This window comes from Pleurodeles waltl, chromosome 3_1 (assembly GCF_031143425.1).
Source record: "Pleurodeles waltl isolate 20211129_DDA chromosome 3_1, aPleWal1.hap1.20221129, whole genome shotgun sequence".
Taxonomy (NCBI): domain Eukaryota; kingdom Metazoa; phylum Chordata; class Amphibia; order Caudata; family Salamandridae; genus Pleurodeles; species Pleurodeles waltl.
In genome coordinates this window covers 799,308,709-799,323,792 of record NC_090440.1, presented here as the reverse complement: position 1 = coordinate 799,323,792, position 15,084 = coordinate 799,308,709, and the positions used below count along the sequence as shown (strand labels likewise).

The 15,084-nt window shown below is 43.0% G+C and overlaps 1 protein-coding gene across 3 annotated transcripts in view; it reads right to left on the bottom strand.

Moving 5' to 3' along the window:
- The window catches only part of STK33 (serine/threonine kinase 33), a 788,409-nt gene that overhangs the window by 672,422 nt on the left and 100,903 nt on the right, over positions 1 to 15,084 (bottom strand). The window contains exon 2 of one of the 3 annotated variants that reach the window (XM_069223668.1): positions 13,450 to 13,642. The exons of the other annotated variants lie outside the window; for them this stretch is intronic. Within the exon in view, the coding sequence (XP_069079769.1) occupies positions 13,450 to 13,503 (54 nt within the window). The 5' untranslated portion in view covers positions 13,504 to 13,642. The remainder of the gene's footprint in view (positions 1 to 13,449; positions 13,643 to 15,084) is intronic. 3 annotated transcript variants of the gene reach the window in all.

The window sequence follows — 15,084 nt, the reverse complement described above, 5'->3', positions numbered from 1 at the left end:
CTCCCCTGCCTTCACACCATTTTCCAAAGGGAGAGGGTGTCACACCCTCTCTCAGAGGAAGTTCTTTGTTCTGCCATCCTGGGCCAGGCCTGGCTGGACCCCAGGAGGGCAGCTGCCTGTCTGAGGGGTTGGCAGCAGCAGCAGCTGCAGTGAAACCCCAGGAAGGGCAGTTTGGCAGTACCAGGGTCTGTGCTACAGACCACTGGGATCATGGGATTGTGCCAACTATGCCAGGATGGTATAGAGGGGGCAATTCCATGATCATAGACATGTTACATGGCCATATTCGGAGTTACCATGGTGAAGCTACATATAGGTAGTGACCTATATGTAGTGCACGCGTGTAATGGTGTCCCCGCACTCACAAAGTTCAGGGAATTGGCTCTGAACAATGTGGGGGCACCTTGGCTAGTGCCAGGGTGCCCTCACACTAAGTAACTTTGCACCTAACCTTTACCAGGTAAAGGTTAGACATATAGGTGACTTATAAGTTACTTAAGTGCAGTGTAAAATGGCTGTGAAATAACGTGGACGTTATTTCACTCAGGCTGCAGTGGCAGGCCTGTGTAAGAATTGTCAGAGCTCCCTATGGGTGGCAAAAGAAATGCTGCAGCCCATAGGGATCTCCTGGAACCCCAATACCCTGGGTACCTCAGTACCATATACTAGGGAATTATAAGGGTGTTCCAGTAAGCCAATGTAAATTGGTAACAATGGTCACTAGCCTGTCAGTGACAATTTGGAAAGAAATGAGAGAGCATAACCACTGAGGTTCTGATTAGCAGAGCCTCAGTGAGACAGTTAGTCACTACACAGGTAACACATTCAGGCACACTTATGAGCACTGGGGCCCTGGGTTACCAGGGTCCCAGTGACACATACAACTAAAACAACATATATACAGTGAAAAATGGGGGTAACATGCCAGGCAAGATGGTACTTTCCTACAGTTTGCACCAGGACACAGCCTGCAATTGCAGTGCTGAGTGCATCTGGATGCATGTCCCTAGAGGGTGGCACAATCAGTGCTGCTGCCCTCAGGGGGTTACACATAGTACCCTGTGCCCTGGGTACCTAAGTACTCTCTTACTAGGGACTTATCGTAGCTAAGGGTGTATCCAATTGTGCCAATGTATCACAACAGTTTTAGAGAAAGAGCTCTGACAGGGAACCTGGTTAGCTGGAGCCCTGGGCACTACAATTTCTAGGCTAAATCATACATCAGGATAAAAGTAGGGGCTAACCATGTAAAAAAAAAAAAAAAGGCCATTTCTCACACTCTGGCCTATGCGGAGCAGGACGAGACTGGATCCTTATTAGCCTGGTTAGCAGACCTGACTAAAAGGGGCTCCTTTATAGTGAAAATACAAACTGAGGGGGAGAAAGACTCTGTAGGCACGATTATATAAACAGTCATTTCATGAATTATTATGCGCAGCTTTATAAGAGCACTAGCTGCCATGATGTAGGAGCAGTTCGGACATTTTTGGCACTGCTGCCGCTTACAACTCTTACACGAGAAGAAGCGGAGCCTCTTGGAGATGAAATTTCTGCTCAGGAAAGAAGTGGCACACGGTAAAACACCTGGGATGGATTGATTCCCAGTTGATTTCTACTTGGCATACTTGGATGCCCCCTCTCGTAAGCTTGTCAATCTATATAAGGCTGCAAAAGAAGAGAGAATACTACCACCTACCACAAGGGAAGAAATGGGTGGCACCGTTGTTAAAAGCCAGGAAACCAGCAAACGACTGCACGGCTTATAGACCCCTATCAATCCTTAATTTAGACTACATGATACTCAGCAAGATATTGGCCACACGGCTCATCCCACTTATGTCCCATCTATTCCACTCCGATCACGCAGGGTTTATGCCAGGCCAAAATACTGAAATTAATATCAGTAGACTGCCAATAATTCTAGATGATACCTCCTATGATAAAACCGGAGCAGCTATATTGGCAGTGGATATAGAGAAGGCATTCAATAGCCTAGAATAGGAGTTCCAGTATGCCAATATGATTAAAATGGGAATAGGGGAGGACTACATAGCTTGGGTCCAGCTATTATATACGACCCCCACAGCTAGGGTACGCACATGCCAGGAAATATCAAGAAGTTACACAGTGAAGAGAGGGATGTGGCAGGGCTGTCCTTTGTTACTATTACTATTCACACTGGCCATGGAACCCCTGGCAAGTTTGGCCAGAGAAGGACACAGTTACCGGGGAATACGAATAGGTGACCTGTATCACTGCATCGCCTTTTATGCTGATGATATGTCTAAGCAATATGCATCACGACCTGGAGGGAGCCAAGAACCAAGAACATGTTAGCAGACTTTGGTACCCTGTCGGGCCTGCAGGTAAGCTGGCAGAAATCTTGCTTTTTCCTGTTGAGGGCTCACCAGAACCCACCAACAGGCCAAGATCCTCTATTATGGGAGCCAAGTTGCCTGTCATACTTGGGAACTAAAATCTACTATGATAGGCAGGACATACTGGACGGGAATAAGGGACAGGCGATCTGTGCCGCTACATCTGCCATGAATTTCTGGCAAACGCTCCCCTGTCGTTGGCAGGAAGGGTCGCCATTCTTAAAATTATAGTCCTTTCACGCCTACAATACTTTTTCATGGGTGCTTTCCGTGTGGCTGCCCTCTAAGGAACTAGATACCCTAATAACAACATTCCTTTTGTCCTTTTGGTCAGAGAAGAGTGTCTCTAACCAAATTACAGTGACAGTCAACAGATGGAGGGCTAGCAGTGCCAGAGTTTAAACCTTATTATTTAGCTGCACAGCTACAGTGGTAGGCTCAGTGGCTAGCATGTAGGTAAGCTTAGAATAGGACAATACGACCGTTCATCCCCTCACGGACGAGACTAATGGAAGTGCTCTTGAGAGTGGGACGGATGCGGAAGTGCGGCCCATCCGAACTTGGAGTTATCCGCAACTGCTGAGCGAGGTGTCTGCAGAAAAAGACTTGTATCCAGTACTCTCCAGTGCTTACCCCGACATTCTTACATGCAGTGCCTCACAAAGGCAACTGGGAATGGATAGCTATGTGGATAGCGGCAGGGGCGACAAAAATGGGATACCTATTTCAGACAGGAGTATTACTTCCTTCAAGGACTTTCAAGCAGCGTGAGATCTGCCATGCAGACATGTCCTTCTCCATGGAGCTGTTACAGCAGCTTTTTGTAAACATTGGAAGCCAGGCCTTGTTGAACTAAAGACACATCAGGTACATATAAGGCAGTCGCATGCTTTTACAGGATAATAAGGGGGACATGACCCAACCTTTAGAAACTTTGAGGATAAAATTGGAGGAGGACCTAGGCACCCTATTTCACTAAAAGAATGAACACACGTATTGGAAAGGTTTCCGAATGTCTCACGGAATGCCAGATTTTAATTTATTATTGTTTTCATCCTACACAGGGCTTACCTGACCCCAGGTCAGATCATTAGACGTTTTTACACAACCTGAACATCTTGCCCTAGATGCTCAATTGAAGGGGCCGAGGTTAAACACGTTATAGGACTGCTCCCAAATAAGAACGTACTGGGAGAAAGTGACACAAGTAGCAGCCAAGGCTATTGATAAGGAGCTCTCATGCACACCAGGGCATTGCTTACTGGGCTGGTTCCCCCACACATCCAAGACATAAGTAACCAGCAGATTTCAGGACTTGGCTTATGTCCTGGCCAAAATAGAAATAACTCAGTACTGGAAGGCACCCAGAGGACCCCGTATTGGAGTCTGGCACAGGGAATTAGAGAGGTGGGATGGATACGAGGGGGAAGTATTACTTAGAGAAGCCAGGAGAGGTCTCGGGTCCTTAGAAGAGGCAAGAGCCTGGGAAGCTCTAATAGACAGCTTAAGGGAACCAGATGTAAGCTCCCAAAGGCCCTCACCAGCTCAGCCACTGACCCCATTGTCTAGGAGATCAACAAATAGCAACTTGTCGAGCATGCTGGGTATTGAGCATTTTCGGGACTTAATTGCCTAGGGAAATAGAATGATCCCCAACTCAGGCCATACCTTGCTTCCTATTGCAGCAACCCTTTAAAAGTGCCCAGATAGAAGAATGACTAATAGGAAGTTTTCATGGGAATGACCCAAGAAAGGAAGGGGGGAGGGAAGGGAGGAAGGGTTGGAATTAGATTAGAGATATTGTACTTGATTGTCATGAGATGAAGCATGATAAGTTTATGGGATGACTGAAATATTGTTTATGTCTAATATGAGCATTTGCAAAACCTCTAACAAAATACGTTTTTTTTAAAAGTACGGCGATAAACATGTCATCTTGATTTACCTACAGATAGTTTGCCCCCATAACGCAAACAATCGAAACAGACCCTATAACTAAAACAATCAAAAGCCTTCAATGCTGGCATCCATATTGTTATGGCAGGGACCATAAAGCAAAAAACAAAAATATGTAATCGTTGATAGAAAGCAGACAGAAACCTAACACTTCAGCATGTGTCTGGAACTTCACCCTTTCTAACAGATAAAATAATTTTATAAAAATATAAAATGTCTTAACAGGACCAGTCAAAGTGGTCTTGATATTCCTGGATTGCTAGTTGAGATACTAGCATTTAAACAGGATGCTTATTATCATAAAACTCATAACGTAATAATGCCTATGTTAGAAATGGGGTCTTTGGTTGGCAGTCAGGTTATACACTGTCCAAGCAAGGGCCCTCACCCTAGTGAGGGTAAAAGAGAATCACCCTCAGCTAACTCCCGCTCACCCCTCTTGGTAGCTTGGCATGAGCAGGCAGGCTTGACTTCAGAGTGCTTGGTGTAAAGCATTTGTACTAACACACACAGTAACGTAATGAAAACACTACAAAATGACAACACAGGTTTAGAAAAATAGAGAATATTTATCTAAACAAAACAAGACCAAAATGACAAAAATCCACAATGCACAAGTCAAGTTATGAATTAAAAAAACAAAAAGAGTCTTCATGTGATTTTAAATACAACGCTAATGCTGTTAGTGTGGAAATGTACATGGGTGCGTCAAAAATAACACCGCACGGGCGAGTGTGGGTCAAAAGGGGCTTGCGATGCATCGATATCACTCACAAGTGAGACCGTGCGTTGTTTCTCCTTCTGTCTGGTTGACGTGCGTCGTTTCTTCTCTCCGCAGGACAGCGATGCGTCAATCCGAACAGCACTCTTGGGTCCGATCAGGCCTTGCGCCGGTTTTACACGCCCAGCGATGTTTGCATCGGAAATCCTGCCGCACGATGATTCGAAAACCACGCAGCTTGGGTTGCGATCTCACCAGAGTCCGTCAGCTATGCTGCGCTTCGTTTCTCCAGCCATGTGCGTCGATCTTCCCGCCGCGCTGCAGGTGAGCGTTGATTTCAGCGGGAAGCCAGTGGCGCGTTGATTTTTGAGCCACGTCTCGAAATTGCAGCTATTTTTTCCCTGCACTGCGGTCTTTGCATGAATTTCTTACTCTTGTTCTGCCAGCTTCTCCTTTTAGCGTCCCGGGAACTGGATGGGCACCACTTGGCATGGCAGGTGTCTCAGCAGAGGCTGCAGATGCTGGCAGAGAGAAGTCTTTGCTGTCCCTGAGACCTCAACAACAGGAGGCAAGCTCAGTTTCAAGCCCTTGGAGAGTTCTTCACAAGAAGGAAGGCACACAAAGTCCAGTCTTTGTCCTCTTGCACAGGCAGAAGCAGCACTGCAGGATAGCTCCACAAAGAACAGTCACAGACAGGGCAGATCCTCTTCCTCAGCTCTTCTCCAGGCAGAGGTTCTTTTTGGTTTCCAGAAGTGTTCTAATGTCTGTGGTTTTGGGTGCCCTTCTTATAATCCATAGGCTTACTTCAAAGAAAAGACTCTCTTGTTAGTGAGATCCTGCCTTGCCCAGGCCAGGCCCCAGACACACCCCAGGGTGTTTAAGACTGCATTGTGTGAGGGCAGGCAGAGCCCTTTCAGGTGTGAGTGACCACTCCTCTCCTCCCTCCTAGCACAGATGGCTCTTCAGGAAATACAGGCTACACCCCCAGCTCCCTTTGGGTCACTGTCTAGAGAGAGGTGCAAACAGCCAACCTGTCAAACTGACCCAGACAGGAAATCCGCAAACAGGCAGTCACAGAAATGGTTTAAGCAAGAAAATACCCACTTTATAAAAGTTGCATTTCCAAACACACAATCTCATAATCAATTTTTCTAAAAGATGTATTTTTAAATTGTGAGCTCAGAGACCCCAAACTCCACATGTCTATCTGCTCCCAAAGCAAATCTACACTTTAATCATATTTAAAGGTAGCCCCCATATTACCCTATGAGAGGGATAGGCCTTGCAACAGGGAAAACTTTGCAGTATTTCACTGTTAGGACATATAAACACACTAGTATATGTCCTACCTTAAACATACACTGCACCCTGCCCATGGGGCTACCTAGGGCCTACCTTAGGGGTGCCTTACATGTAAGAAAAGGGAAGGTTTAGGCCTGGCAAGTGGGTACACTTGCTAAGTCGAATTGGCAGATTAAAACTGCACACACAGACACCGCAGTGGCAGGTCTGAGCCATGTTTACAGGGCTACTAATGTAGGTGGCACAACAGTGCTGCAGGCCCACTAGTAGCATTTGATTTACAGGCCCTGGGCACCTCTAGTGCACTGTACTAGGGACTTACCAGTAAATCAAATATACCAATCATGGATGAACCAATTACATACACATTTTGTATATGAGCACTTGCACTTTAGCACTGGTTAGCAGTGGTAAAGTGCCCAGGGTAACAAAAACAGCAACAATAGAGACTAGCACACATCAACAACCTGGGAAACCGAGGCAAAAAGTTAAGGGAGACCACGCCAAGGATGAAAAGTCTAACAGCCTATATAGGAGCTAATTTTATTAAAAAAAATTATATAAATTGTTGAAACAAATATGATGGAAAACCTTGCATAAAATGTGAATAAAATAGTACATAACACATTGCATAAAATGACAAAGCATTGCTGTATGCGCATTGATAGATCAAAAGGCAAACCCAACAAAGAATATTGTTTATATCTAATGTGGTCGGGTGCAAAAGAAAAAAATAACAAAAATAAATAAAAAAGGGTACAAACTGCCCTTTGGCACACTCTTCAACATTTCGTTCCAGAAAAGCACAAATAGTTATTTTCCCTTTTATATTGGAAACATGACTTGAACTTTATTTCTTCCGAATCGGTAATGAGATAATGACATCCATGAGTCTTTTCCATTGAAGATGAGACACTTAAAATAGCTGAGGTATGCTCACTGTGTTGCTTCATTGCCTTTGGATTTGCAATAGATGATAAAGATGGGCATATGCACTGCAACAGCAGTGGTAGGCTCAGAAAATCTAATGAGGATGACATTGCCTGTGCATCAATTTTTGTTAGCATTGGTGATTCAAGCATCAAGGAGTTTGTTTGTTCGAATGCAGGAAGATGAGTCTACAAATCATAATGCACACATTTCACAACTGCTTTGGCCAGCAATAGGCTATTTGAATATGTAGTGGTCACAGCAGTTGTTTTATACCGTTGGACTACATTGGTGGTAGTTCTAATGGAATGTCTAGAACAGTTTAGCCTAAATAGGAGATGGACGTGCTAATAACACTTGTGCATGTGTGGACCAAGTCTCTTACCTTTAGTAATGCTCTTTCTAGTAGAAATAGGAGGGCAGGGATGCCACATTGCAGCTCCTTGTTGAAACAAAATGTTTTGTTTTTTTAAATAATTCCTAGTGGAACACTGTCTTTCTCTTATGTACTTTGCGCAACCATGGAAAAGGAAATGCTGTGTCTTGGTCTACCTACCAGTTATCCTTTTGGTATGTCTAGTCAATTTCATCCCCAGCACCATAGCCCCCATTATCACAGTCCGTGCTGAACAATTCATGGAGGGTATGAGCCCTTTGGGAAGGTAGAGGTACTGTGTCAGAATGAGTATGGCTAATTGATGCAGCTCAGGAGTGTTTCTATTCCCTATCCTTAGGGGAAGCGATAAGTACAAGAATTGTAGTTGTTTGGTATGCGGAGATGGGGGCTCTTTGGGAGTGGTGCAAAGAGTTCCTTAGCCACGAGGCCTGCAGCTTCACTTCTCAGTCTCATATGGCCATTAAGGCACAATCACTGCAGTCATTAAGTCGTGGTTCGGCCCTAGGCACCACACATTCCAAACAAGGTTTAAACCCTGTAAGTAGATTTGGAAGTTGACTTATTCCTTTGTACACTGTCCAATTTTTCTGTCAAACTGTCTTAGAAACGAGGGGTAGCATTGGATTGGCATTTACTGGCATGGAATGAAAGGAACTGATGTCAGCATACATGGGTGGCACCTATACAGACCCAGAAACATAACATCCAGTGTGGAATAACATCAATGCAGAGCCATTGGTGTCACTTGAACATTTTCTGGATCCAGTCTGGCACCTAGGGAATAATCAAAAGGTGAGGAATTTGCAGTTTGAAGTCTATCAGAATAACACTTCATACTATCTAGTAGAACTAGATAATATAATTTGCAATTAAGCATATGATAAAAACAGAAAAAGGTCTCAGTGGAACTTGTCACTGTGTTAGCAACAGAAGAGCTAGGGGAAAAAAAAGCCAGGTCGTAATATGACTGAGGAACAATTAAGTCAACTGAACTAAGAAGGCAAAATACACCACCAAAGTGGTTGTGCTGGGGAAAGATGGCTCAGCGATGGTGTGTACTGTTCAACAGGCTAAGAATGGGAAAAGTACCTTATACGGAAGTATTATCGTGCATGGACTTAACAGCACGTGAAGAGTGTTCCTATACCATAAAATAGCAGAATTATAGTTCTTTGCTATGCTGAAAAGGGGGACCTTGGGGCAGGGAATGACGAGTTCTGGGACAAGAATAAATGGCACTTGAAGAACAAGGAGTTGCAAAAATAGGATAAACCTATAAATCTATCATTTAGCAACAGACACAAAAATGGTAAGAGTCCTTACTTAGAATGTCTGTGGCCTGAATGCCAAGATGTTAAGTTAATGATAGCGCTTCACAAGGATTTGCCAAATGCATGTCAGGAGTTAGTGCGCGACACACAAGAAGGCCAGTCCATATTGCTCACTGGTTGCATAGATGAATAGAAAATGGCTCAATCACCACTGCAGCTTCCTAAGTGCCAAATGCAGGGCAGGAGATTTTCATGTTCTCAATGACTGAGAGGACACAAGATAGGGCATCATGGAAGTGAAGTGGCTAGGTGACTTTAATTAAATGACTACCCAATACAAGAACAGAACACCACCCAGAAGGCAGAAACACACTGGAGGGCAGAGGGATTTCAATGATAACAAGGGAAGCATTATGCAACGTTCCACCTGGCTGATGTATGGCAGGGTTTGGAACCAGGAGGTAAAGAAATTACATTTTTTTTGCATGTGCATCCCTCCTACTGCAAAATAAATTTGGAGTACAAGTAAGAGCTGTTGCCTAAGCTTAAATATCAACAATATCCATATTGGATCACTCAAACATAATAAGGGATTTAGATCTGGGCAATAGTGCCGTATAAAAAGGCATGTGGAGGTATAACACAGCCCTGCTGAAAGATAGAAGTAACGCTCATGATCTAAGAGACAGAAATACTATTTTGAATTAAATGAGAATGGGGAAGTGTCTCTGTAAACTCTGGAATGCCTTTGAGGCCGTCAGATGACAAATTATACCTGCAAGAGCAGAGCAGAGGAATGACTGGGGCTTAATGAAAGCAAAACTAGAAAGTGACCTTAAAGAGGATGAAACAAAGCACAGGGAGGCTGATCCCTTTGCACATCACAGGAAATGATGTCCCACAATCAGAACTCCGGTGAATAATCTAGAGGTTCTATGAGAAAGCTTACAAGGTGGACAAGCAGCTAGCCAGCCAAGTTGAGAATGGCATCAGCCAAAACTGTGAATCCCAGTATAGCCCCAAAGGCACAATGATGCAGGGGAACAAGAGGAATAAAAAAAATCAAAAGCCTTTTGACATCCACCTTCAGATTGGTAAAGGCTCAATGAAGGCACCTATATTTGAAGAAGAGGTGCCAAAGTGATAACAAAACATACAACCAAATAAATCTCCAGATTCAGGCACTTCAGGACAGCCCTGCCACCACGACTGACTAAGCTATTTATTCATTTTTGGAGACAAAAAGGTCATACCCTCTAAGGCACAAGCACATATAATCTTACTGAACAAAGCTAGTTGCACCCCAGAGAACTTGGCCTCATATAGGCCAATCTCTTTGTTAACCACTGATTGCAAAATATATATAACAAAACAATTCTAGCCAACCAGTTAGACGGGTATATGTCGTTTATCATTCACCATGACCAAACAGGATTTATACAAACATTTGATGATATTTGCACAAGAAAACTCTTCTTTGTCTTGGATGCTGACAAGGAGTTTGATAGAGTTTACTAAGCTTTCTTACACTGTATCCTGGACAGGGTATGAGTTGGGGCAGTGATTCATTCATTTATTGCAGTAAATTATATTAATATTCACCTCCACTAAAGGATTGATATCAAACTTATACTCCCAACTGTCAGACATGGGTGGAGAAAAGGGTTACCAGACTTAAAAAGATGGGAACACCTACTGGATACCAACATTTTACTATCTAGAAGGGAGATACAGGAAGATACCCCCAAAACTATGTGCATGTTTAGAACAAGGAAACATTGTATAACTGGATGATCTACTGGAATTTAACCCCAACAAGTTGAGACCTGTGTATCCCAGTGCAAAGAGAGAATGTTGCAGAACTTATGGGATGCAGGGGGCGAATCCCATAATTGGTGATCATGCCTGGGGATCTACATCATTTTGAAGGTTTGAAGGAAGTTTTGACTCATAATGGGAATACCATAGGACTCCCTAAACTTTGTGATCCAGCAACAATAATCCTGGGGCTAAAGTCATCATCTCTGGTGGAGATAACAAAGAATGATTGCATGCTAAAAATGAATCTGCCACCGGCTGCTAAACAACAATTTGCCCCTCCCCTCCAACAATTCATGCATAGCCAGGAAGGCTGTATTTGGTATAGGCATTGGACAGTTGACAAGGAATATTCAGGGACAAGGAAGTTTTGGAAACTTACCTAAATGTCAACCAACAAAATTTGATATGCCCCAGATCACTGCAAACCCTGATTTGCTTAGAGGATCACATGAAGGAAACACAAAATAGGTAAGTTAGGAACTGTTAGAAGCTCTGGAGAGGAAAGTGGGCAGTCGTTAAACCTTTAAGAAATGAGAAATCTTGTCTTTACCATTTAAAAACAAAAAATAAGATTACGAAGAAACAAAGAGGGTAGCCAAAGTCAAATTATGGTCTACAGTTGAAAGCATAGCCTGGCAAGCATCGAAACCCTGACAGAAAAGCACAGCAATCATAATTTGAAGGGTAAACTACAACTCTCTGGCTTTTATACCTGGAGCCAGTTTTGCGGCTCTGTAAAGCCAATAACGTGTCTCAGTGAATCAATTTCCATTCCTCCTTCAGCAGTCAGTTTTGAAATTCTCAAATTTATGAGCTCAAGATACAGCTAGTTTGTACTGATAATGATGACACACGATTTAAGGAGATAGAAAAACTGCTGACAACTTCGACTATCCAGACACCAAATTATAATTTTTGCTCAGTATTTATATGGACATTGTTTCCTTTATACTTTGAAAATTACTTAGGGTCTGATTTAGAGTTTGGCGGAAGGGGCTACTCTATCACAAATGTGATGGATATCCCGTCCGCCGTATTACAAACCCATAAAAGCCTATGGAGTTCATAATATAGCGGACCGGATTACCATTACGTTTGTGACAGAGTAACCCTCCGCCAAACTCTAAATCAGACGCTTAGTGTGACGCCGTTTTTGATTACACACTTTTGGATAATAAACTTTGGCACCACGTTCCCAACTATTTGCACTGAGCACTTTCCTGTTTAAATCTGTATGTTTCCTGAATACATCTGAATTCGGGGCTAATGAGGGTGGGTAGAACCCGCAAAATTTGTCTCTGCGGGATTCCATGGAGTTACATACAAACTCTGGAATTCCACTGAGTTGCGCCAACAGGCTGAAATAGGCATGTTGTGCTGCTCGCCCTCTGATTTAGCACTTCTGGGTGCATGTTCTGTGCTGAAAAATCAGCTTAAACACCACCAGCTATTAGAGTTGAATTTGCTGCTGTTTGAGTACATTTTCTGCTTGAGCGGTGGCCTTCTGACTGCGAACGGTCACGACCGCCCATGATCGAAACGTTGGAAAAATCTTGCCAGATGTTCTGCTAGCAACCAAAAGTCATGTAGGGACCACAAATCTTACTCGCCCTCGCCAACTTACCATTTTTGAGCCATGTGTATGAAAAAAATTCCCCCACGCGGCAGTTGACTTTTTTTTGCTGAAACACTGCAGCAGGCTTATAAAGTAACATTCTGCCAATTCCACAAGCGGAATGGAATATTTCGCCCACCCCTAGTTTATAATGAAATGTGCACGGCTCTGTGTTTTATTTCGTTATGTGACAGCATAGTTGATAAATTATACAAAAGCCTCCAAATTAATCATTTTTTCTTTCACTTATACAATACCACCTTGAGGAAATACTGTTGTGATAAATATTTTTAAGACCTCGTTTCCAAAAGGAAACACTGCTCCTGTTGCTTTTACTGACAATAGCACGCAAGCACTTTAGAGCGCCCACGCATCTCGGCTACCTGTTCCTAGCCCATACAAATGCAGAGGAAAATAGTACCAAGTAGGGGACGAATGCGTTTTTTGCTGTAACTTCCCTCAGAAAACATTACAATGCATACAGCAAAGCAACACCCAACAGGTTAAATAGAATGTGACTGAGTTGCCCTTCTGGGTACAGAGCCAAAAAAAACTAGACATGGATGAGAATGGGGTTATTAATATCCTGTTTATAAAGTTGTTGCCTATCTGTATGTTTGAATGTAGACGCAGGACAAAGAATTGTAATGCAATCACATTATGAATGATTCCCCAGATCAACAAAGATATACTAAAGTTTTAAAGCTTCCAACATGCAGAATAGTAAAAAAGGAGAGTAGTTACGTTTGGCAAAGTCTAAATATATTTTATAATAATGTATTCTAGTTGTCCCAACAGTCGCTCAGCAAATATTAAATGGTAAGAGTAACAACTTTTCCCTCACTTGGATTTACTCAATTTATATCCCCTTGAAAGTTGACCACAAAGCCTAAAAAACAGAAGGAACTATTCTGAATCTAAAAGACAAGAGGAAGGGTGAAGGATGACTATCATTTAACACCGTAATGAGCAACATGTAAACTCACTGAGGAACATTTCACAGATTCTCTTTAGGGGATATTTTATGTCGGATTTATTATATTATGTAAAGTACTAACTTTGTGTCTGTCTCTCGTACTGTTACTCCTCAGTTGACCTTCCTCTGGACTCATGTGCTGCAGAACAGGTGTCAGACCATTTCTTGTACCACAAAGGTTAAACCTTTGCAGATGTCAGGGTAGCAAGTAGCCACTGGCTGCTCTCCCGATGCGCCAGGCACCCACACCTAGGCTATCTGCCGTCCTTTGACACCTGCAGGCAGAGAGAGGACAAAGTAAGCAGGAACGCCAGAGCTAAGGTCCAACAGTTAAAGTGTCACCGACATTGAGTAAGATAAATTCACTGGTGTGTGAAATTTACTAAACAGATTCTCATTTAGAGGTGGCCCAACTAAGCATCAGCTCGTGTGATGTGGCCAGTGTTGTGGTCATAAAGACATTTCCAGAAAGAACAAAAAAGTTAAACATTCAAGTGTATAGGAAGTCACACAATGCAGTAGAAGACTAGGCTCTCTTTCTACCATGAAGAAGTCGCTACACATCGGGAATGCCCTATTGGAGTAGTGAAAAGACAAAAGGGCAAAACTAAATAATGAACGCTTTTAAGTTCATTAAAGGTGTAGACAAAGTAGCAAGCCGTTTCTTCCAATTAATATGAAATTCAAATACATTTCATTAGGAATTGAGATTTAATGGGTTCTAGTAAAAATAGTTTAATGTTACCAACAAAACAGAGTCTGAAAATGTCATATCATGTTAGCAGATTCGATAGCACTCAGAAAATAGCCTTCCAGGTCAATAATAATAATATATATCACAATAACCAGAGATTTAAAACTGAAAAAGTGCCTTAAAAATGACACTTTACTATTGCACTGTTCACAGATTTGTAGAGCGCAGTATCACCCACGATGGTTTCCTGGTGTTTACAGAGGTGAGGCTAGCTAACTTTAGGGCGTTGAAGGACTACTCGAAAAAGCTAGAATTCAAGAAGTGAGAAGAAGGCACTTATGTGTAGTGGCAGTGTGTTCCCCGCTTTAGGAGTGATGTGGGAAAATTTGTAACTGCCAGATCTGGTTTTTCATATGCCTGGGGTGTGTGCCAGTAGGAGTCTGGACGAACGGAGGTGTCTGGAAGGTTTCTGAAAGCTGATGCAATGGTTGAGGTATGCTGGGCCAGTGTTATGTAGTGCCTTGAAAGTGTAGATAACAAGATTGAATTGTGCTCATTTTATTTTACCCTCTAATTGCAGTCAAAGATAACCCGTAGGAACACAATTTGGATCTAAAACAAAAAGCACTTTGTCAAGTGTAGGTGATAAATAGTTGATCTTCATAACAAGAGACATAACACCACAATCTGAGCCACTAGCTCCTCTACTGTAAGACGAAGATGGGCCACTTTTCGGGGGGGATGTACAGTGTACAAATTAGCATTTGAGAGCCTTCTGAAAACTGGCACCCAAACTGGCACTGAAAACTGGCACCCAAGCTCAATAAACAGAGTGAGGGTAGCGATGGTTGGGCACAGACAGTGTTAGAGGGCCTTTTATTATCAGATGGATTAGAACAAAATGCCAGAAACTGGAAGAAAAGGACCCAGCAAGAATTCAAATACCTAGGAATGAGTGATACCTGCACAGTCAGGACTCAAACAGAGCATACTTGTAGTTATGTCTGAGCACAAACAGATTAG